Raw genomic sequence first — 23,617 nt, 5'->3', positions numbered from 1 at the left:
TTGTTTCCAAGTTCTCTGCTCCCAGTGGATTTCAGGAAGCAGATAATGAAGCTGGGGAATTCTGCCACCAGGTTGAGAGCCCAGCCTCCTGTGCCACTTTACCCTGCCAACAACTGAAACCTTCAGGCTTCTGAGCTGGAGCCAGTGCCAGGCTGCGTCCTTGCTGGTCCTTTGTCTCAAAGTCTCCAAGGATGGATGAGCAAACAACAGCAGGAGAAACCATGAAAAAACAGCCACACACCAGGCCTTGTCCATAATTATTACTATAATGATTTACAAAAAGTTTTTTTCAGGCAACTGTGTTAAATTATTGTACATATCTGGGTGAGGGAGGTGAGGGTCCTGGCCACAAAGGCTAAGTGAAGACCTCTTTTGTGGGAGAGCTGGGAGAAGGAATGTGTCCCCCTCCCGGCCTCTAGGTCTGACTCCTGATGAAGTGGCTTCTCCTTCACAAATGAAGCCATCGACCCTTTCCCATCCAGGGTACTGTGGTAAAGGAGAGGGAGCGGCAAGTCCATGAAGTGCTTTGAAGGGGAGAGCACAACAAACTGAGGCTGCCTGAACCCCGTTCATCCTCTGCCCTGGCTCCAAGGGGTCTGACCCTGGGTTAGACCCCCTCACTGGGAATGGAAGACTGCCCAGCCCTCAGTTTACACCAAGGCATCCACCCAGGAAGACAGGAGGACAGTGTGAAAGGTCAGGGATACCTAGGTGTCACCCTCTGGGCTACCCTGTTGGGTCAGGCAGAGGAGGTGGCATAAGAGGCAATGGTGTACCAGGGGAGCTGCTGGCTGCCCCTCCTCCACCCCACGCCCCAAGGCTAGTTACACAGGCATCCAGGCACTCTGGCCCTGGGAGGGATCCTGTGGGAGGAAATGGGGGCCTTTGGGCGTCTGGCCTTCACCCTTGGAGAAGCAGCCCTGAGAGCCAGAGCAAGGAACCATAGGCCTAATGGCACTGCCAAGGGGGACCCCAGAACAGCCCAAAGCTGGGCTCTTCAATTCCTATATTCCAGCTCAAGACTCCCATCCATGCAGCTAAATGTTGTCGTGTGTGTGTGAGTGTGGAGGGGAGGCTGCAGGGAAGCACCGCTGCACCACCTGCCCAGGGTTCAGGGCATGCAGGGGACCCTAAGGCCTAGCAGGTGAGCCCAAACCAGAATGGTTAAGGACTCTGGCTCCCCTCTTCTCCCATTCTCCCAAGGTGCTACATGCTCCTCCTTGGGCACTAGAAGGTTTTACGATGAATAGCTCGGGAGCCATCCTCTTCATACTCCTTTTTGGATACCCACATCTTCTTAAAAGTGTCCAGGGAGGCCAGGATGGAGCCACTGTGAGGAGGGAGGGATAGCATTCTTGTGGACCTGAGGGCTGAGCCAACTGCCCTCCCTGGGCAGTCAGAGCTCCATTTCCCTTACCTGGGAGGGAAATCCACCCACCTCCACCTGTCCTGGGCCAACCCTGGGAGAAGTGTCCAGGGCAAAATGGTCTCCTCCCAGAACCCTCCCCGTGAACCCCGCCTCACCCGATCCATGTGGAGTACAGCCGTTCCTGAGGGGCGGAGATCTAGAGGAGCAAGTGGCAATGTAACTGCCCCGTCCCCACACAGCAGCCCCTGTCCCAGCCTTGGGGGCCTTTCTGCCAGGGCCTGAGGCCAGACAGCAAGTGCATCAGCTGGGAGCAGCTGAATGGGGAGAAGCAGGCTGCGCTGTGAGTGAGAGGGCGTCTAGAGGCAGCACTTGCCCTTTCCTCCCAGGGTCAAGGTTGCCCAGCACCCCCAGGACGCCCAGGGACTCCTCCTAACCTCACCTTGATTTTGACATCCTTTGGGGCAAGCTTCTTCACTTCACTTAGTAATCGGTCGCCGAAACCTGTGAACACAAGCTAGCTGAACCCAGGGTCCACATCTGATCCTCTTCCCACTATTCTCCCGTATCTGACCTCAGGTGCCCCAGCTGCTACAGCCCTTCTTCAGCAATTCTCCCCAGGATTACAGGCGGGAACAAGCCACTCCAAGGGCAGAAAAGATCAGCACTGTGCCTGCAGGGCCCAGCTTCCTCGGAGGGAACGTGAGATGGAACCCAAGGCCCACAGCTCTGCCTGACCCCTACCCTGCGCCTCACCCAACACTCCAAAGGCAAACAGCAAATCCAGAGAAAATGCTTGCCATTTCACCCCACCAGATGGGCAAAGATCACACAGCGGTGGGAGGCGTGGGGGACTCACATCCCTAACTGGTAGGGTGTAAGAGGCACAACTTCTCAGGCAGGATCTACCAAATACCAAAAGCACATGCCCACCCTCTGAGTCAGCAATTCTACCCCTAGACTTATCTTTTAGGTGTAATTCCCATCATGTGAAATGACAATGCATGAGGTCATCGATTGCAGCATCTTTGTGATTGGAAATGATTAAAACCGTCCCAAAGGCCATCAGCAGGGCAATGGTTAAACGACACATGCATTCAGTGAAATACCACTCAGCCATATCAAAGAATTCACACTGATAGGGAAAGAGCTCCCAGATATGGGGCTAAGGGAGAAATACACGAACCTGTATAAAACACTACAATCTGTGTAAAAAAGGAAGGGGGGAAATGCACATTTGCTTATATGCACAGAGACGCTGCTGAGAACACACCAGAGACACTGATAGTCCTGTGACAACAAGGGGACCAGGTGCCTAGGATGGTGGAGAAGAAAGACTCCATCTAATACATTTTAGACCTCATGTAAATGTATCATCTATTTACAAAGTAAATAAAATTTAATTTTAAATCTCTCTTAAAAGAAAAAAATGCTCACTGACCACCAAAAAGCCAATAGAAAATGGGCCATGTCCCAGGCTGCAGGGAGTGGGGTGCAGTCTGAGGGTCCAGCTGCCCTTGGCCTCTGAAGTCTTACCACCATCTTCCAAACCACGGTACCTTTGAAAAGTGTGGAGCCACCCGAAAGCACGATGTTGGCAAACAGCGTCCGGCGAAGGTCCATGTCGGACTTGTGGATGGCGAAGGCCAGCACCTCGTGGAGTCCCTCACTCTCATCCCCTATCAGGTCCGGCTGGAAGAGCAGCTCGGGGGCCCGGAATCGCGCTGGCCCCACCTTTGGAACACAAGATTGAGGCAGATAGGCCTCTTCCTCCTCCAGGTCCCAGCATCACCGCTGCCACCCAGCGCCACGCCTGGCAACTTACATCCAGGGTGCTGCCGTCCGGCAAGGTGTACTGCACCTTCTCTGTCTCCAGAGCCTCATCCTTCTGCGGGTTGATGGACAGGTAGCAGGCTCGCTGCAATGGGCAGGGACACAGCCCTCAGAAGGCTGCAACCAGGACACCTGCACCCCAGGCTCAACCTCATGCCTTGGTCCCGCCACCCCTTATTCCCAACCCACATCATCTCCACGCCTTCCTGCCCTTTGTCACCTCTTTGATGGTCCGGACAACCTCAAACTCAGCTGAGGTATGAAAGTCGACTCCCTCTTTGCGTAGCAGTAGCCGGAGATAGCGGGAGACGTCGCGGCCGGCAATGTCCACCCGCATGATGGAGTGTGGCATGGCAAAGCCCTCGTAGATGGGGACAGCGTGAGTGACCCCGTCCCCCGAGTCTAAAACCACTCCTGTCGTGCGTCCTGTTGCGTACCTGTTACCAGGTCAGCATCCCTTCACCTCAGCCATCGAGGCACGGGGACCTCCTCACCCCTGGAAGGGACCCTGGGACATTTGCATTATCTGGTCTGAAAAAGGGACACGAGAAGTCCCTAAAGGAACAGTCATCAGGGGGCTTTTTCTACGGGCAAGTTGGACAGCTGGTCACTTCAAGCAGGAGCATGGCCATGGGGAGGATGGGGACTCAGGGGACCCCAGGGCTTAGGGACCACTCACAGGCTGAGCACGGCCTGCATGGAGATAAACAGGGCCGGCACGTTGAAGGTCTCAAAAAACACCTCTGCTGCCTTCTCCCGGTTCTTGCTTGGGTTGAGCGGAGCTTCCGTTAGAAGAACAGGATGCTATGAGAGATGCCAGAGTTGTGGGAATGTGCAAAGGCAACATGCTAGGCCCTAAAAAGATCTTTTCAGAGAGCCAAAACCCCGCTGGGAGCACACGTAGGTGTAGCCCGCATCCTTCCCGAGGGCACTATCCTGTTATCTGCCAGCAGGGACTCTTCCAAAGATCCAGCTCTCTCTGGAAAACTCTGCTTGGCAGTACCCACGTGCACACAATGAAGAGGCAGCAGGCCCTAACGAAACACAGAGGAAACATGGAAGCCTGACCAGGAAGGAAGCGGAGCAGGGAGAGGATGCGGCTGGGAACTGAGAACCGGCGGGCCGGGCCGCCGCCACACCTCCTCCGAGAAGGTCTGCAGCTGATCCTTGGAGTAGACGTACTGCCAGATGCGCTCCATGTCGTTCCAGTCTCGCACCACACCGTGCTCCATGGGGTAGCGGATGGCCAGCAGCCCCCGGTGCTCCTGGGGAGGAGGGGGAAGGCCAGCTGTAGCACCAGGCCCCTCACTCAGCAACTGCTTTCTGCCTTCCTGGAAGGTGCCCCTTCATCTGCCCTGAAGAGAACCACTGCTGCTTACTGGGTGTCCCCATGCCTATGGCAGGTCCTGAACTCAGTCAGCACTAGCTCACCGGTCCAACAGCTTCTCAGGCTCTGAGCCCAGCCAGCTTCAACAGGCCAGGGACCAGAGAGGGTGGCGATGTGCTCCCTCCCATCCTACAGTCCTCCCCCTCCTCCCCTGGCCAGGCTTCCTGGGCTTCTCTATCCTCACTGCCAGCATATGCTCCCCCTTCTCTCCTCACACACTGCCCAGCTTCCATCTCCACCACTTCATGGTTACTGCTGTCAGCACCAGCCTCCTCGTGGCTGACCCAATACAGTCTCCTCCCGCGGTCACTTGTGCCTACTGCTCCTCCCAATTCTTCAGCCACTGCTCAGGTCTCTCGCAGGGAGCTGCCCTTTGATGTCCCCCCATAGCATGCCCCTTCTCACCAAACGCCTGGGCCTCTCACCCATAGCTGTGGATCCCACTCACCCCATCTCCAAGGAGCCCCATGCCTGCACCTCCAGCTCAGGCCTGCCAGACCCCAGCACCCCACACTGTGTTCCCCAGGTGCCTAAACTGCACTTGTATGTTATTTCCTGGCCTCCCAACATTTGCTCCTCCTCTGAGGGCCTCATCTGGCCATGCAGCCCCCTGGCAAGTCACCCCAGCTAGAACACAAGAGGTGGCCCCCACAGCTCTCATTTGGATCAGTCATCAAATCCAGGTGATTCAGACTCATAAGTCACTTTTTAATCAGTTCTTTCCCTGTAACTTCCAAGTAGCTTCTAAAAGACAGGGCATGAAGTGGTCCATCTCACAGAGCCAAGGTTCCACGGCACAGTACTTCAGAGCTGGAGCCTAGAGAGCCCAGGAGGGCACCCAGCAGACGGCCCCTGAGAACAGCGGTACCGCTCTGACCACCAGCCAATGCTCCCGGGACTATGAGGACCCCAAACCCAGGCAAAGGTAGGCTCCACAGGTATTACCTCTGCTTTTGGTCCGATGAAGAGGTCCCCCTCCAGGGCTCCAGCCATCACCCGCATGTGCTTAGGGCGCCCGACACTGTGAGGACAGGTAAAGTCAGCGAGGTGGGCAGGGGGCATGGCTGAGCCCAGTCGAGGAAAACTGAAGTCCAACCCCAGTGGTCAGGAGGGTAACTGGACTCCAAAGCATCGGGATGTGGCCACGGAGCAAAGGTCAGAACCCAGGCCTATGGGACATGGGACCACAGAGCGGGCCTTGGCGGGACGGAAAGCTCAGGGTCAGAAGAAAAGGTGTCCCTTCCATTCCCTACCCTCCCTCCCAGAGAGGGCAGAGGGCTCTGGAATGTTACCCCTCACGGCCCAGCCCTGGCAGTCAGCTTCTGCAGCCACAATGACTCAGCCCACGCTCTCGATTTCAGGAGGGCAGGGCTGCTGCCACCGCCTGCAGACCAAGGGAGGATGGCCCCAGGAAGTCAGGTCGCGGATCCCTTGTGCACCCCTGTCATTCCTGCGTCTTCCCACTGCCAGGGCTTCCAGAATAGAGACTCACTTCTTGGAAGACTGGCCGAGCTACTATTCCAAAATTTGACCCAAGTTCCCTGCACATCAACAGGAACTTTTAATTACACCCAAGTGGAGCTCAGAAGAAAGCTGAAGCCCTACTGGATGCTCCATGCTGGTTCTGTCCCCAGACCAGGCCTGAGGTTCTTGGTATAGCCAGCCACTTCGGGGGCCTTAGGACGCCCCACCCCAGCTGAGGCCAGTAACTCCAAAGCTTCCAGATTTGGGAAGTGGCACTGCCAAGGGAAAGCTTCCCAATGGGCTTGAGTGGCCGAAGGAGCCCTCCAACTTTCTCCGGGTTTGCCCCTCCCTCTTACTCCTGCCACTACTGGCACCATTCAGGGAAAGTCACCCCTGACTGAAACAAAATATTTTCTAGAGTCTGAAAAGACAAGCCCTGAAGAAAACCTTTCCTGGAGGAAGCAGTGGCTGTGCATTAACTCCCTACTCTTTCTCCTTCTCTCGGAGATGTCTCCCTTTTATTCTTGCTGCTGCTACCACGCCCTGTCCCCAGGGGCATGCTGGAAGCTTCTCCTCCTCCCTGACTCAAGGAGGGACCAAAATCAGAGCCTCCGAAGAGGAAGGGGAGGCCTTGTCTTATCCTTCCTGAGCCCTCGGCAGCTTCAGCCTCACAAATCTGGTGTTTTGCCTTACAGGTGGGGACCAGAGTTGTCCTCAAAGGGAACTGTGACACAAGGCCAATGTTCTCCCAGGAAGCAACGAAAGAGTCAGGACCACAGCCTGAGCAACACTTACTAGTTTGGGAAACAGTATTTGGGAATCTGGTCTCCTGCAAAGCCAGCCTTGATCACCCCTGAGCCCTGCAAGGAAACACAATGTTCAGCTCCCAACACTCCCCTCCAGATGAAAGAGTGCCCTGCAGCAGAGGGCTGGCTGCCCGACCACGCAGCCCCACCACCCCCACCACGCAGCCTGAGGTCCTGCTAAGTGGGCAAGATCACCTACAAGTACATCAGAGGCTCAAAACTGGGGGCGATTCCCTCCCACTCCCCCAAATTTGACAATGTCTGGAGACTGAGGAGGGGAGTGGGAAAAGGGATGCTACTGGCATTTGTGGGTAGAGGCTAGGGATGTTGCTAAACATCCTGCCAGGCACAGGCTAGCCCCTCACAACCAAGAACTACCCAGCCCAGAATGGTACTGGTGTGGAGACAGAGAAACCATGAAGTACATCCTCCTCTGCACGCTCCAGGGTCAGCTCCAGGCAGGAGAAATCGGCCGCACAAGCTACTCCCAAAAGCCAGCTAGAAGGGAGCCCTAAGCATAGCCGCCTTTCAACAGCTCCTGCCTCCCTCCCAGCAGACAGGGACCACATACAGGACGCGCGGGGAAGATCTCTGGGTGCATGGGCCAGCTGGCACTTCTCCTCACGTGGCTTCCCCAAAGACTACAGGCCAAGGAGAACTTGGTCCTCCACTGCTCCAGCCTGGAAGCTGGACTCAGGATCTTAAAGGGAATCTGGCATCTAGAAACCTCCCACCCAAGGAAGGAATCAGTGTCTCAACTCCTCCTCCCACAGATCTTCATCACAACCCTTCCAGTCTGCAGTGCAGAAATAAACACCTCCCAGTTATACAGGAGGGCCTGGAAGCCCAGAGGGACCAAGCAGGTTGCCCTCTGAACTCATAAACTTGTTGATTACCGTAAGCGAATTATTTGCTCAGCAGGAAAGGAAGTGGCCTGGTCCTTCCTGCAGCTGCTGGAGAGCATCCCAGCCCAGTTTCAGCCTTCTTATTAAACATTCCCTGCTGTAACTCAGGGAGCCCACATGGGCACTCCAAAAGACAGCCATGCAGGGATTACATGGGGGTCATGTGGGAGGGAGATGGATCCCAGAAACAGAAGTGAGTCATTATCAAAAACTCCAAGGCTCACACATCAGAGGCAAACACCCAGCCAGGGGCAGACTCAGATCCCTACCCTTCATTTTCTTCTCAAGGACCAGAAGTTTCTGAGAGCAGAAATCCTTGAAGAGCAGCTGAAAGCATGCTGAGCCCAGAGCCGAAGGACAAAGCCACAAGGAAGCCAGGCAACTTCCCTCTGGTTTCCAAACAACTATCCCAAACTGCTTATGGATCCTGGGAACCAAGCAGTCCTGAACTCTCTCCACTGCCCTGCCGGCTGTGGAATTTCTGCTCGGCACAGGAAGCACTTAAGGAAAGGGTCAAAGGAGCCAAGTGGCCCACCAGGTGGTGGTGGATATGTGGTTGACAGAGCTCAACCTGCATTTTCCCCCAGTCCTAGGAAAAAATGCAGTAGGGCCTGTACACTCTGGAGGTCCTGCCGAGGGCGCAGCCCCTTGGGAAGCACTGTTGTACAAATCACTAGGCCAACCCTCTTCAAAGGAGAAGGCCAGCAGTGTGCAAAAGGGCAAACGCCATCCCTCCTCCACTAGGAGGGGCAGCCAGAGCCCGAGGCCGCGGAGGGGAAAAGGGGCTGGTGTGGAAACCTGTCCATGGCTTCCCTCTTAACCCAGAACGGTCCGGGATGCGTCCCCGGGCCTGACACACAGCTGCACCCGCTGGGACGCCCGGTTGTACTCCAGCTCTCCCGATGCTGACCAAGGGCCGCCAGACGGATGGGATCCCTGCCTCTCCCTTTCCTCCCCGCCCGCCTCGGGGAAGGCTCAGGCAGTGGCTCCACGGCGCCGGCGAGGGGCTGGCCCCAAGGCCCGGGCTATAGGGCCGGGTGGCACGCGGGCCCTCGGCGGGGTTGGCGGGCGGGCAGTGAGCGGAGGGCCAGCGAGACGGGCGGGGGTCCCTCTAGGCGCCGCCGCGTGTGTCCCCAGGGACGAGGAGCCCGCCCAACCCCCGGCTGCCGGGCCTCACGTTGTCGACGACCACGGGCTGGTTGGCGATAATGTCGTAGGACTCCATGGCCGGGCCGGGCCGGCCCTGCCCAGCAGGGGGGCTGCAGGAGGGACAGGCGGGAGAGCGGGCGGGCGGAGAGGCACAGCGGCGGCTCCCGGCGCGACGCCGCGCCCCTCCCACCCCCAACGCGCAGCCTACGCAAGCCCGGCGGGGCTGTCTAGAGGGCGGGCCCCTGGCCAATCACCGCTCCCACCTGGGCAGATTGACGGCCAGCGCCCCCGGGCAGGATGCGGGCAAAGGGGTGGGGCCTCAGGGTGCAGGCAAGCCAATTGAGGCCGCCCGGAAGAACTGCTGCGCGGCTTCCAAGGTAGGCTGCGCCGTGTGCGCGTGGGGCGCAGGGGTGGCGGGCGGATGATGTCAGGACTCTGCTGTTAAACCGGACGCGGTCAGAGTCAGGTGGCTTGCGGATTCGCCTGTGCTGAAGATGGCTTTCCCGAGCCCCAGGACCTCCGACCACGCTCCTCTATGAGCGCGCAGTCCCCAAGGAGGCCGGCGCAGGGTATTTCACCCAAAACACTTCCTCATTGAACACTGAGGATTTTTCCTTGTAAAAATCAGTTTCGTGGTAACTTGGTAGCTGGCCTTAATGGAGCACCTGCTGTGTGCTTGCGGAGCACTTCTACCCACTTTACATAGACTATGTTAAATCCTTGCAAATACTCTACTGGGTAGTTGTATTATTGATGCGGGATCGGTGAGCCGAGGAGTCGAAAGAAAGATTTCTTAGACTCTCAAGATCTGGCAGTAGTGCTCTTTTATTTAGAGAATAGTGTGGAATAGCATGGGGACAGGACCCATGGGCAGGCAGAGCTTCTGCTGCTGCTGCCGCTGGCATGGGGACAGGACCCATGGGCAGGCAGAGCTGGTGCGTGGGGACAGGACCCACGGGCGGTCAGAGCTCCTGCTGCTGCCGAGTTGAGGGTTAGGGCTAATTTTATAAGGCATGGGTACGTGACTTATTTTTACTGGAGAAAAGAAAAGATGATGTAAAAAGTCATTAAATGATTTCAGTGCAGATGGGGTCTGGTTATTGTGCGGTCATATAACTTTAGATACGAATCTGGCCATATAGATCGGCATGCAGGTGAGGATGCCCCGGGCTTCTCTCCCTGGGGCAGTCCTAATTCATACCATAAAAAAAGTCCACTGGGTCGTATAGTTTGGCACGTAGGCCAGGTCACCTTGGGCTTCTCTAGCTGGGGCAGCCTTAATCCACATCATTATGATTCCCGTTTTACAGATGTGGGAATTGAGGGGTTACTTATGTAACTTGCCCAAAATTATCCAGCTGGCAACACTTGGGACTAGCATGCGGGCAGCCTCCAGCGCGCTGGGGTCAACTGCTGCAACGGTTCAAGATCCCGAGTCCGAAGTTCATTCACCACACAGCCATAGTTACTTGCCTCTATATATACCTTTCCCACTAGATTGTGAGATTAAATTTCGTAAAACTGAAGCACAACATCATACAGAAAAGTACAGAAATCATAAGTGTACTCTGCAGTTGTTACAATGTGGACGCTCTTGTACAACCATCACTGAGTTTAAGAAACAGAGCATGCTCAGCATCCCAGAAGCGCCCCATCACTCTCAGTCACTGCCCTGTTCCTCCTCTGAAGTGACCACTACCCTGAATTCTAACACTACGGGTTAGTTTTGCCTATTTCAGAACTTTACGCAAGTGGAATCATAGGTGTGTATTCATTTGGATCTGGTGTCTATGCATTCGTAAAATGGGTCAGTGTGCAACCGTTAAGGATAACGAGGGAGTTCTATATAATCTGATATGAAACACAGCAGGACATACCGCTCAATCAAAGCGGAGAAGCCAGGCCCCGTGTCCAGCATGTTATATGTATGAATGTCTCTGAAGAGTGTATGAGGCACCTTCAGCACTCTGTAATATGGGAAAGGGACCGTTGGTAAATGTGCGTGAATGATGGGAGAATTCTTTTTATAGAATAAACTTTTGTATTTAATTGTTTTTAACATGTTCATGTATATTACTTTTTTTCTCATTTTTTTAATAAAGATTTTATTTTTCCTTTTTCTCCCCAAAGCCCCCCCAGTACATAGTTGTATATTCTTCGTTGTGGGTCCTTCTAGTTTTGGCATGTGGGATGCTGCCTCAGCGTGGTTTGATGAGCAGTGCCATGTCGGCGCCCAGGATTCAAACCAACAAAACAATGGGCCGCCTGCAGTGGAGCACGCGGACTTAACCACTCGGCCATGGGGCCAGCCCCTTTGTCTCATTTTTTTAATTCTAAAAAATACATAACATAAAATTTACCATCTGAACCATTTTTATTTGTTTATTTTTATTTATTTTATTGCAGTTACATTGGTTTATAACATTATTTCACATTTTTGTTTTTTAAAATTGAGATATAATTGACCTATAACATTATATTAGTTTCAATTGTACAATGTAATGATTTGATATTTGTATATATTGTGAAATGATCACCACAATAAGTCTAGGTAACATCCATCACCATACATAATTACAAATTCTTTTTCTTGTGATGAGAACTTTTATGATTTACTATCTTTGCAACTTTCAAATATGCGATACAGTATTATTAAGTATAGTCACCATGCTGTATATTACATCCCATGACTTACTATTTTAAAACTGGAAATTTGCATCTTTTGATCCCCTTCACCTATTTCACTCCCCAACTTCTCCACAACTACCAATCTGTTCTCTTGTCTATGAGTTCAGGGTTTTGTTTTGTCTTTGTTTTTTTAGATTCCACATAAAAGTGAAATTATACGGTGGTACCTGTCTTTCTCTGTCTATGCTATTTCACCCAGCACAATGCCCTCAGGGTCCATCCATGTTGTCACAAATGGCAAGATTTCCTTCTTTTATGGTGAAATAATATTCCATTATATTTACCACATTTTCTTTATTCATTCAACCATCAGTGGACACTTAGGCGCTTTCCATGTCTTAGCTATCGTCAATAATGCTGCAATGAACATGGGGGTACAGATACCTTTTTGAGTTAGTGTTTTTGTTTTCTTTGGATAAATATCAGAAGTGGGATTGCTGCATCATATGATAGTTCTATTTTTAGTTTTTTGAGGAATCTGCATACTGTTTTCCATAGTGGTTGCACCAGTTTGCATTCCCATCAGCAGTATATGAGGGTTCCCTTTTCTCCACACCCTCTCCAACATTTACTGTTTTTAGTCTTAGTTATTATAGCCATCTTAACAGGGTTAAGGTGGTATCTTAGTGTAGTTTTGATTTGCATTTCCCTGATGATTAGTGATGTTGAACATCTTTTCATGTGCCTACTGGCCATCTGTATATCTTCTTTGGAAAAATGTCTGTTTATATCTCCTGCCCATTTTTTGATCAGGCTGTTTTTTTGTTGTTGTTGTTCAGTTGTGTGAGTACCTCATACATTATGGAAATTAACCCCTTATCAGATATATAATTTATAAATATTTTCTCCCAATAGATGAGATTTGAGGTCCCCTACTATTATTGTTTTGCTGTTAATTTCTCCCTTTAAGTCTGTTTTAGTTGCTTTATATACTTTGGTGCTCCTATGTTAGGTGCATATATATTCCTAAGTGTTATGTCCTCTTAGTGGAAAGTCCCTTTTGTCATTATATACTGCCCCTCTTTATCTCTGATTGTCTTTTTTATCTTGAAGTCTGCTTTGTCTGATGTACATATGGCAACACCTGCTTTCTTTTGCTTGCATTTGCTTCAGTATTGTCTTCTATCCCTTCACGCTGAGCCTATGTTTGTCTTTAGAGCTGAGATGTGTTTCCTGGAGGCAGTGTATTGTTGGGTCTTGTTTTTTAATCCATTCAGCCACTCTGTGTCTTTTGATTGAATTCTCCAGTCCCTTTACATTGAGTCATTATTGATAAATGAGGGCTTAATACTTCCATTTTATCTCTTGTATTCCAGTTGTTCTATATTTCCATTGTTTCCCTTCCCTTGTATTTCTGACTGCCATTTCAGTTTTGTAGTTTTCTGTGATGGTTTTCTCAGTTTTTTCTTTATTTACAAATTGTGGCTCTGCTCTGATTTTTTGTTTAGTAATTACCATGAGGTCTGCATAAAAGATCTCATAGATGAGATAGTCCACTTTCTGATGACTTCTTATTTCCATTAGCCTAAGCAGGCTCCATCCCATTCCTCTTCCCCTTCTGAGTTACTGTTGTCTCAGATTATTCTGCTTTGTGTTATGAGTTTGTGACTAAATTGAAGTGTTTGTAGTTATTTTCGATGCTTTCCTTCTCTTTGCCTTTTATGTTATAATTATGTGTTTGCTAACTTGTTTTGATAGAGAGCTGCAGTTTTCTGATTTTGTCTGTCTATTTATCTTCTTGCTCAAAGCTTTGTAGACCATTGTCTTTTTGTTTTAGGTATGAGGGCTTCCTTCATCATTTCTGGTGGGGGAGGGGTCCTGTGGTGATGAACTCCCTCAGCATTTGTATACCTGGAAAAGCTTTTATTTCTCCATTGTATCTGAAGGATAGTTTCACTGCATAGAGTATTCTTGGCTGAAAGTTTTTGTCCTTCAGTATTTTGAATATATCATTCCATTCTCTCCTAGCCTGTAAGGTTTCTGCTGAGAAATCCACTGAAAACCTGATAGGGGTTCCTTTGTAGATTGTTTTCTTCTGTCTTGCTGCCCTTAGTATTTTTTCTTTGTTATTAACTTTTGCCTATTTTACTATTATATGCCTTGGACGAGGTTTTTTTTGCATTGAGGTAATTAGGAGTCTATCGTCTTCAAGTATTTGTAAGTCCAGTTCTTTCCCCAGGTTTGGGAAGTTCTCAGCTATTATTTCTTTGAACAAGCTCTCTGCTCCTTTCTCCCTCTCGAATACCTATAATACTTATGTTGCTTTTCCTAAGTCAGTCGGATATTTCTTGAAGAACTCCTTCATTTTTAAAAAATCTTGGTTCTCTCTCCTCCTCTACCTGAAGCATTTCTATCTTTCTATCCTCTATATCACTAATTCTGTCCTCCATAACATCAACTCTATTTTTTAGGATTCTAGGTTATTTTTTCTCATTGATTGTGTTCTTCATCTCCAGAATTTCTGTTTGGTTTTTTTTTAGAGTTTTAATCTCTTTGGTGAAGTATTCCCTCTGCTCATTAATTTTATTCCTGAGCTCATTAAACTGTTTTTCTGAGTTTTCTCGTAACTCGTTGAGTTTCTTTATGACAGCTATTTTGAATTCTCTGTCATTTAGAATGTAAATTTCTGTGACTTCAGGATTGGTTTCTTGAGACTTGTAATTTTCTTCCTGCTCTGTATTGTTACTGTAGTTTTTCACGGTGGTTGATGAACTAATCCTTTGCTGGCACATCTGTGGTAGTATCAGGTTGCAGATTCAACCTGCTACAGCTTGGGGGAAGCAGGAATTGTGTTTCTGACCCCACCCTGTCTGCTGGAAGTTGTGTGGGTATGGTGGGTGCTCCTGTAGGCTCGGATAGCGTTTGTGCATGCACCAGATTGCCTCCACCTCCACTTACGTTGCGCTGGCCCCTGTACTTGGTAGACAGGGCTTCTTTGCAGGGTCTGAGCTAGGGCCACTTGTTAGGGCTGCTGTGGCATGGTGGGAGCTCCTGTTGGCTGGGAAAGCATTCACACGTGTGCACAGGACCACCACCACCTCTTCTTACAGTCACACTGAGGTACATTCCCCCTCGTGGGGTCACAGCAGCACAGTGGGCACTCCTGCCAGCAGGGAAAGCATTTGCACATGTGTGCAGGGCTGCTGTCACCTCTTCTTACATTTGTGCCAAGGTGCATTCCCACTGGTAGGGCCATGGCGCCATGGTGAACACTCCTGTTGGCCAGGATAGTGTTCACCCACGGTCTGGGCTGTGTCTGCCTCCTCTGGTAGTAGTGCTGGTCACTGTGTGAAGACCTGTGACCTGGCTTACTGCTGCCTGGAAGGGGTAGCGGGTGCTTACCTATTGCCACTGCTTCCTGGAGACCCGGGCCACCCACCTTCAGATGTATAGCTGTGTGGGTCTCTCACGAGTCCTGTTGTGCTGGGTGGGTATCTTCCATTAGTCAATGAATGTCTGTTTACTTGTAATTCAGAGGAGGAGAGATAAAGGGAACAGCTCACTCTGCCATGTTGCTGATGTCACTCCTCTGTTTTGCCCATTTTTTAATTGGGTTGTTTGTTTTCTTGTTGAGTTTTAAGAATTCTTTGTATATTTTAGATACAAATCTTTTATTACGTATATATTTTGCAAATATTTTCTCCCAGTCTCTGGCTTGTCTTTTCATTCTCTTAATACAATTACTTTTTAAAATATTGACCTTGTATCCTGCAGCCTTGCTAAACTCATTTATTTGTTCTTAGGATTTCTTAGAATTTTCTACACAGATAATCAAGTTGACTGAGCATAAAGACAGTTTGACTTCTTCCTCTCTAATCTGTATGTGTTTTACTTCTTTTTATTGCCTTATTGCATGGGTAAATCCTTTAGACCAGTGGTGAATGACAGTTGTGAGAGTGGTCATCCTTGCTCTGATCCTGAGATTAGGGAGAAAGCATTCAAACTTTTACCATTATATAATGATGTTACTTTAGGTTTTTTATAAATGCCCTTTATCAAATTTAGAAAGTTCACTTTATTTTCTAGTCAATGGGAGTTTTATTCTGAATGGTTGTTAGATTGTGTCAAGTGCTTTTTCTGCATCTATTGTGAGAATCACATGAGTTTTCTATTAATATTGTAAGTTACATGGATTTATTTTTGAATGTTCAACCAGCCTTGCATTCCTAGGATAAAACCTGCTTGGTTATGATATATTTTCCTTTCAAAAATATGTTGGATGACATTTACTAAAATTTTATTAAGAATTTTTGCATCTATGTTTATGAAAGATATTGGCTTATAGTTTTCTTTTCTTGTGATATCTTTGTCTGGTTTGGTATCAGGATAATGCTGGTCTCATAGAATGAGTTGGGAAGTAGCCCCTCAATTTCAGTTTTTCGGAAGAGTTTGCGTAGAACTGGTGATATTCCTTAAATATTGATAGAGTTAACTAGTGAAGCCATCTGGGCTTTGAGTTTTCTTTCTGGGAAGGTTTTTACCCACAAATTTAATTTCTTTAATATAGAGCTTTTTTCTTTTTCTTTTCTTTTTATTTTTAAAGATTTTTTTTTTCCTTTTTCTCCCCAAAGCCCCCTGGTACATAGTTGTATATATTTTAGTTGTGGGTCCTTCTAGTTGTGGCATGTGGGATGCTGCCTCAGCGTGTTTTGATGAGCGGTGCCATGTCTGCGCCCAGGGTTCAAACCAACGAAACACTGGGCCGCCTGCAGCGGAGCACGCAAACTTAACCACTCGGCCACGGCGCCAGCCCTGAGCGTTTTTCTTTTTTAAAAAGAAAAGCAATTTATTTTCTACAGAGCTGTTCAGGTTATTTGTTTCTTCTTGAGTAAGAATGTCAATTTGTGTCTTTTAAGGAATCTGTCTATTTTATCTAGCTTGTCAAATCTATTGGCAAAAAGTTGTTCATAATATACCTTTATTTTTCTTTTAATGTCTGTAGTATCTGTAGTGTCTACTCTCTCATTCCTGATATTGGTAATGTGTGTCTTATATCTTTTTCCCTGATCAGTCTAGCTAGAGGTTTATATATTTTATTGATTTTCTCAAAGAACCAGCTTTTGGTTTCATTGATGTTTTTCAGTGGTTTTTACATTTCTATTTGTAATAACAACAAACAAAGAAGATTTTGCAGCAGAGACATAGATGGCTTGCAAAGCCTAAAATACTTTCTGTCTGGCTCTTTACAGAAGAAGTTTATTGACTCCTGCTCTAGACCTGAATGACTACATAAATATAGATGTTTTTCTTTCATCCCTAGATACTCAACGAATCTGCCTGGAGATAAGAGAACTCAAGCAGAGAAAGTCTGATGATCCCTCAAAGGTAATTGGTAGATTACACAGGAGCCCTACTGTGCACTCAGGTTGCAAAGCAGCTCATATTTTCTTCCTCTGGTGATGTGAGGAGATAGAAGGGAAAGGAAGAGCTAAGAGGGAGAGGAGGTGCTGGAGATTTTGGTAATGGGACTCGTTTGGGTTCAATAGAATGTTAAGGGGACTTTGTTGGCCTCTTGTGTCATCAGCAGTAAAATGAAGGTGATGCTGGTCTGGTCTCCGCTGGGGCAGTGGAGGCAGGCAAGGTGTGTGAAAATTGAACTGAGAGGATTGGATGTGTGGTGGGAGAGAAAGAGAAGCTTCTGGAACAAACACTGGATTTTGGCTTGAGCAAATGGAAGGATTGATTTTTTGTTGAGATAAGGAAGATGGGGGAAAGTAGCAGGAGTGGGCAGTGGGGATCGAAAGTTAGGTGGTCGTGGAGCCAGCCTGGTGGCATAGTAGTTAAGTTTGCGTGCTCCACTTCAGTGGCCCGAGGTTCATGGGTTCGGATCCTGAGTGTGGACCTACACACCACTCATTAAGCCATCCTGTGGTGGCATCCCACTTACAAAATAGAGGAAGATTGGCCCAGATGTTACCTCAGTGACAATCTTCCTCAAGCAAAAAGAGGAAGATTTGCAACAGATGTTAGCTCAGGGCCAATCTTCCTCACCAAAATAAAAAAAAAAAAAGTTAGGTGGTTGTGCATCTTGAGTTTGCAGTTAGCCTATTTCCCATTTCTTTAGTTTCTACTTACCCTCAGTGAAATCTCCCAGGGAAAAGTCCCCTGAAGGATTCCATCTCCACCCCATGCCCAGCCCACACTCAGCCTCTTTTAGGGTCTTTCTTGATTGAAGCCTCACCAATCTCCTTGCCCAGGTCTAGGGGTTAATATTGATCCACTAGGACACATTTGCAGCATTTCCACACACACAGTGGGTTTTCTCTTTCTGGAGGAGATTTTAGACCTTTTCAGGCCACTGCGTTCCCTCTCGGCAGAGGCAAGCAGCAGAAGCCAGAGAGTCAGTGCCTGGGGTTAGGGTTTATTTTTCTATTTACTGGTAATTTGAAATTGGATATTTTCTTTCTTCTGCTTATGCTGAGGGTGTGAGTTTTGTGTTGTTTTATATGTTCTTTTTGTTCTGTTTTTTTTGAAGATATTTCAGAGAAGATTTTTGCTGCTGCCATTACCTAATGTTATGGTTTGACTTGTGTCCCCACCCCTTAAATTTATTTGTTGATGTCCTAACCCCAAGTGCCTCAGAATGTGGCTTTATTTTGAGTGTCTGTCTTTACGGAGGTCATCAAGTTAAAATGAGGTCATTAGAGTGGGCCCTTATGACTAGTATCCTTATAAGAAGAGAAACTTTGGATGCAGATGCATGTGGAGGGAAGACGACGTGAAGGTACAAGGGGTAGATGGCCACTGACAAGCCAAGGAGAGAGGCCTCAGCTCTGCTGACCTTGATCTTGTACTTCCAGCCTCCAGAACTGTGAGACAATAGATTTCGGTTGTTTAAGCCCCGCATGTTGTGGTACTTGGTTATGGCAGCCGCAACAAACTAATATGCCGGAGCTACTCAGATTTATAACTGTATAACTTTTTGTGTTCTTTTTGTCTCCCAAAGATCTCTTCCATCCCCTGCCTGCATACTGTGTGTGAACACAAGGACTAAAGGGCAGGGCCGGCTACCTGATTTGTGGGATCCAATACAAAGTGAAAATGCAGGAAGAAAAGTGCAGTTAAAGGTGCTGACATATAAAGATATTTCCTTTGAAAATAGTTTAATACTTACAAAATGTCACAGGGGACATCATGACGCACGAGTGACAACGTCAACTCACTTCTGTTTATAATATTTTTGGTGTTATACTTTTATGTAATACGATAAAAAACAATACTTAATGTGATATCTTGATTTATTATAAGGTTTTTCTGGCTGCTCCAGCTATTCCAGTTTGCTTATGCTGGTTTAGTTGTGTTTCTGTCACTTGCACCTTAGGAGTCCTGGTTAGCAGCCTCCTGCCTGCAGGCTACAGTGCACGCGGGATGGCGGACGGCTCTGTAGAGCCGAAGGGAGTGAGCGTGGAGGCAATTACCTCAGGACTGCCAGTGTCCCCCTCCCGTGTCCCTGTCCACAGACACTGGGCCCTCCCCACTTCCCACTGTAGAACTGCGCCCCACCTTGCTTCCGGAAGTGACTTCACAGACAGTCGTGTTCCGCAGTAGCCTGGAGTCCAAGGCTGTGTCTGAGGACTTCAGGAGACTTCTTCTCTCTCATGGTGTACAGACTATGGCACAGGAGAGAGGAGCAGACACCCTCTTCTTTGTTCTTTTCCTGAGCTGTTGGCAAGGCGCCGAGCCCCGCCCTTTCCACCTGATCAAAGGTACTGTCCCACGTACGTTGATGGAGAAGGGTCAGACTCACGTGAGCCTGGCTCAGGCGGGAGGTGGTGCTGTCCTCCACGGATCCCAGAGTGGTCAGCACGGGGCCTGGCCCACCCCATCTGCTTTCCCTCCCTGAATCTACCGTAGCGAGCTCTTGCTCAGAAGGGAGTAACTTTTACCTTTTTCCTAACTTGGAAGCTTTCTCAAAATCCAGAACTCCACAGGAGGGTGGCATACATGTACATTTGAACTTTTCATTATAAAAATTTTCAAACACACACAAAGTAGAAAAATTAGTATAATGAACATCCATGTGGTAATCATACCAATCTTGTTTCATCTATCCCCTCATATATATAAACACATGATATTTTAAATAATAGCTTGAGGTGTAATTCATGTAACATAAAATTACCCTTTTAAAGTATATAATTCAGTGGTTCTTAGTGTATTTATGGAATTGTGAATAACCACTATCTAATTTTAGAACATTTTCATCACCCCTAAAAGTAATGTGACCCTCACTAGCTGTCACTCATAATTCCCCCTTTCTCACAGCCCCTGGCAACCATTAATCTACTATCTGCTCTATAGATTTGTCTATTCTGGATATTTCACCTATGGAATCATACGATACATGGTCTTTTGTGGCTGGATTCTTTCATTTAATGTTTTTAAGTTTCATCCACATTGTAGCATGCGTACATTTTTATGGCTGAATAATATTCTGTTGTATGGCTGTATCACATTTTATTAATCCATGCATCAGTTGATGGATATTTGGGTTCCACATTTTGGATATCTGAATACCCACATTATAGATGTTTTAGGAACGTAGCTTTTTCAAAGTGCACTTTAGATTTCCATGCTCTCTATTTAGGGTCTTAGGGCATTTGGAACCATATTTGCTATTTACTAAACTAACTGGCTGACCATATTCTGGGAAATTCTCTCACTGTAAAGATATTGGGTCTGTGGAGAAAAGCAGAAGCAGCAGACACAATCCTTGTGATGTAGGAAGCTACAGTATTGCTCTCCAAAAATTAACTAGACATAGATCCAAAAACAGTGTCATGCGTCATGAAAGTGCATTATGCAAACTGTCAGTCAGGGGCGACAGCAGGAAAAGGGGAGACGGTAACTACTCTTGTCAGGGTTCTTTAAAAACCAGAGGGTTTTTGTGAACAAATGTTTCGCTGCATGGCCTTACACTTCCTTTGTATTGATTCTTAGTGATTCACTGATATCTCAGCAAGAGAGAACTTTTTGTTTCTTTCATTTGCCAAAAGCCATTATATCTGGAAGGAATGTCCGTGCACCATTAATGACCTGATTACCAATCTTCCTGTAGAGTTGAAAGCCACCATGGGCACAAATTACTCAATGGCCGTGCAGATTGTCTGTCAGGAAACCAGGTGAAAATCTGCATTGTCACTGGTTTTGAGTTAAAAGTTCAGATTCCGCAGACACTTCATGAATGCTCTGTGGCGCTCAGAATAGGTGGGCGCTGTGGGCCTGACAACCCCTTCATTAGGGGAAAGATTTGTCCTCCTTGGTGGTTTTCTCCCTCCCCTTGGGCCAGAACAAAGGGCTGGCCTTGACCTTGAATGAAGAAAATGTGTCCAGACAGAGACATCACAACCTCCTTAAAGAAAAGCCTGAAAATATAGCTCAGAATCTCCACAGGTTGCTACAATCTTTTAGCACAATTAATCCGTATCCATGCTGTAGCCACGTGAGCATCAGCAGGTCTTGAAATCAGTCCGTGACGTCCGAGGGCAGATGGTTGACGCAGTCTGTTTCCATTTGCACCTTCATTTTCATTCGTCAATGACAGCATCAGGAGTTCCTTGTGCTCTTCTAACAGGTCAAGTCGGGGCGGCCGCAGGCCCTCCGAGCCCCTCCCTGACACAGACCATAGTGTGGATCAGTGCAGAGTGCGGTGTTGTTCCTTCCCCTCCAAAACGAGAAAGCTTCACGTTTCCAGAACGGCCAAAGTCACTGCTTGTTGCTATCATTTCCTATGGAAGGGAAAGTTTTTCTTGAAAAGACCCTGAGATGTGTGTTCATCTGTCTTTGTTCCCCCCAAAACTGGGCACTGATCATAACCATGCTTGGAACTAGTACCATTTATTGCAGAGTTCAAATTTTATCTCCCCCATCCTCACAGGCCTCCTGTCATTGGCACCTTCTCATCAGTCTTCAGATGAGAATACCAAATCCCGCAGAACTTTACTGCCCAAGATCACAAGGCACAAAAGGGTGGACTAGAACCCGCGTCAGTGCCCTTTCCCCTAGAGCAGGCCGACTGCATGATGCTCCTCTCACGATACCACACAAGAGAGTATTGAGTTAAAAAGATCACATGCAGATCCAGTGAAAGATTTACAGCTAAGGTTTATTTCCCCCACAGGTTCAAATACTGAATTTTCCTCGAGTTCAAAAAATTTGGACGAAGCTTTGGCTAAAATATTTGGTAAGTACTCTCATGTGAAACCATCAGGCTGTATTTGAAGAGTCTCGTGCTTGTCTGTGGTGGTCTCCCAGATAACCTGTTCCTGCTGATCTGATGGAAAGGAAAGTACTTTGCCTTGAGGCTAGAACCAGTTCCTATAAGTGTCAGAGTCCCAGTAAATTATTAAAAACATGGAAGATAAACACTTGGAAAGGATTATGCTCCTCAAAGAGGGGTCCGTGCAATAGCTGCAGGGCCACCATCCTGGAGCTATAGGAAGTGCGGCATCAGACCCCAGCGCAGACCAGCTGCAGCGCATCTGCCTGGCCCAGGTGCCCAGGAGCTGTCTGCATGTGCTAGAGATGGTGAGGCCCTGAGGCTGAGATAGACCTTCTCCCCAGCAGCACAGCCTTAACTGAGCTTGAAAATCCCCTGCGGAGATTGTTAAAAAGAGACACCCAGATCCACCCCACGATCAGGTTCCTTGGTGTGTGGTGAAGCCCTTGTGTGAATAGTTTTTAAAGTCTTCCAGGTGATTCTAGGCTGGGACTCATTGATTTACTCTAAGGCTCTCATTTAATATTTGAGAGTAACCAAAGAAGTCTTCTTCAGCAGAGAGCACCAACAGTGCACAAGGGTTCCCTTTTCTCCATATCCTCACCAGCCCTTGGTATTTCTTGTCTTTTTGATGGTAGCCATTCTAACAGGTGTGAGGTGATATCTCATTGTGGTTTTGATTTGCATTTCCTTGATGATTAGTGATGTCAAACTCTGTTTCATGTATCTGTTGGCCATTTGCATGTCTTCTTTGGAAAAATGTCTATCCAATTCCTCTGCCCATTTTAAAATCAGATTTTCTTTTTTGCTATTGATTTCTATGAGTTTTTCATATATTTTGGACTATATTTATTAACCCCTTATCAGATATATGATTGCAAATATTTTCTCCCATTCTGTAGGTTGCCTTTTCATTTCATTGATGTCTCTTTTGCTGTGCAGAAACTTTTTAGTTTGATGTAGTCTCACTTATTAATTTTTGCTTTTGTTGCCTGTGCCTTTGACATCATATCCAAAGAATCATTGTCAAGACCAAAGTCAAGGAGCTTTTTTCCCTATGATTTCTCCTAGGAGTTTTATGGTTTCAGTTCTTATATTTAAGTCTTTAATCCATTCTGAGTCAATTTTTGAGAGTGATATAAGATAGTGGTCAATTTCATTCTTTTGCATGTGGTTATCCAGTTTTTTCAACACCATTTTTTGACAGACTATCTTTCCCCCCGGTGACTATTCTTGGTCTCCTTGTCAAATGAGTTGACTGTACATGTAAGGGTTTATTTCTGGGCTCTCAATTCTGTTCCATTGGTCTATGTGTCTATTTTTATGCCAGTACCATGCTCCTTTAATTGCTATAGCTTTGTAGTATAGTTTGAAATCAGGAAGTGTGATGCCTTCAGCTTTGTTCTTTCCCAGGATTGCTTTGGCTATTTGGGGTCTTCTGTGGTTCCAAATGGATTTTAATATTGTTTTTTCTATTTCTGTGAAAAATACCATTGGAATTTTGATAGGGATTGCGCTGAATCTATAAACGGCTTTGGGTAATATGGACATTTTAACAATATTGATTCTTCTGATCCATGCATATAGGATATCTTTCCATTTGTCTGTGTCTTTGTCAATTTTTTTCATCAATTTCTTATAGTTTTCAGTGTACAGATCTTTTATCTCCTTGGTTAATTTATTCCTATTTTATTCTTTTTGGTGCTATTGTGAATAAGATTATTTTCTTTTTCAGATGTTTCATTGTTAGTGTATAGCATTGCAACTAATTTCTGTATGTTGATTTTGTATCCTGCAACT

The 23,617-nt window shown here is 47.5% G+C and overlaps 2 protein-coding genes across 22 annotated transcripts in view; one reads left to right on the top strand and one right to left on the bottom strand.

Moving 5' to 3' along the window:
- Positions 1-247: 247 nt before the first annotated feature.
- On the bottom strand, positions 248-9,267 carry ACTR1B (actin related protein 1B). 4 transcript variants are annotated; one of them, XM_070573528.1, is made up of 12 exons: positions 8,939-9,266; positions 6,846-6,910; positions 5,879-5,970; positions 5,532-5,607; positions 4,339-4,464; positions 3,879-4,003; positions 3,420-3,636; positions 3,192-3,284; positions 2,926-3,100; positions 1,809-1,870; positions 1,525-1,565; positions 248-1,330 (listed from the first exon to the last, which is right to left on the bottom strand). In XM_070573528.1, exons 4-12 carry the CDS (start codon positions 5,586-5,588, stop codon positions 1,228-1,230), a joined length of 999 nt encoding a protein of 332 aa, XP_070429629.1. In that variant the 5' UTR covers positions 5,589-5,607; positions 5,879-5,970; positions 6,846-6,910; positions 8,939-9,266; the 3' UTR covers positions 248-1,227. The 4 variants fall into 4 exon arrangements, with proteins under 4 accessions (XP_070429629.1, XP_070429631.1, XP_008534257.2 ...); XM_070573530.1 differs by having other exon boundaries at positions 4,339-4,554; positions 8,939-9,094; XM_008536035.2 differs by lacking the exon at positions 5,879-5,970 and having other exon boundaries at positions 8,939-9,267.
- Positions 9,163-23,617, top strand: part of C14H2orf92 (chromosome 14 C2orf92 homolog) — a 39,549-nt gene continuing 25,094 nt past the window's right edge. For 4 of the 18 annotated variants that reach the window (XR_011526343.1, XR_011526336.1, XR_011526333.1 and 1 more), the window contains exons 1-4: positions 9,184-9,287; positions 16,859-16,923; positions 18,545-18,665; positions 21,719-21,781. Coding sequence is in view for 7 of the 18 variants with exons in the window: in XM_070573536.1 (XP_070429637.1) it covers positions 16,910-16,923; positions 18,545-18,665; positions 19,208-19,304; positions 21,719-21,781 (295 nt within the window). In the remaining 11 variants the exon portion in view is untranslated. Of the gene's footprint in view, positions 9,288-9,333; positions 9,480-16,858; positions 16,924-18,544; positions 18,666-19,128; positions 19,305-21,718; positions 21,782-23,617 lie in introns of those variants that run through there. The other 14 variants (XM_070573534.1, XM_070573532.1, XM_070573535.1 and 11 more) reach the window with 9 other exon arrangements.

This window comes from Equus przewalskii, chromosome 14 (genome assembly GCF_037783145.1).
Source record: "Equus przewalskii isolate Varuska chromosome 14, EquPr2, whole genome shotgun sequence".
Classification (NCBI taxonomy): Eukaryota; Metazoa; Chordata; class Mammalia; order Perissodactyla; family Equidae; genus Equus; species Equus przewalskii.
This window is presented reverse-complemented; position numbering and strand designations above follow the sequence as displayed.

What these genes read in the sequence shown, in the direction of transcription:
- ACTR1B (XM_008536035.2), bottom strand. Translation starts at nt 8,986, where the DNA reads ATGGAGTCCTACGACATTATCGCCAACCAGCCCGTGGTCGTCGACAAC. An exon ending in TCATCGGACCAAAAGCAGAG is followed by an intron (nt 4,465 to 5,531) that starts GTAATACCTGTG and finishes CCTCCTCCCCAG; the next exon opens with GAGCACCGGGGGCTGCTGGC. An exon ending in ATGCAGGCCGTGCTCAGCCT is followed by an intron (nt 3,637 to 3,878) that starts GTGAGTGGTCCC and finishes ACCTGGTAACAG; the next exon opens with GTACGCAACAGGACGCACGA.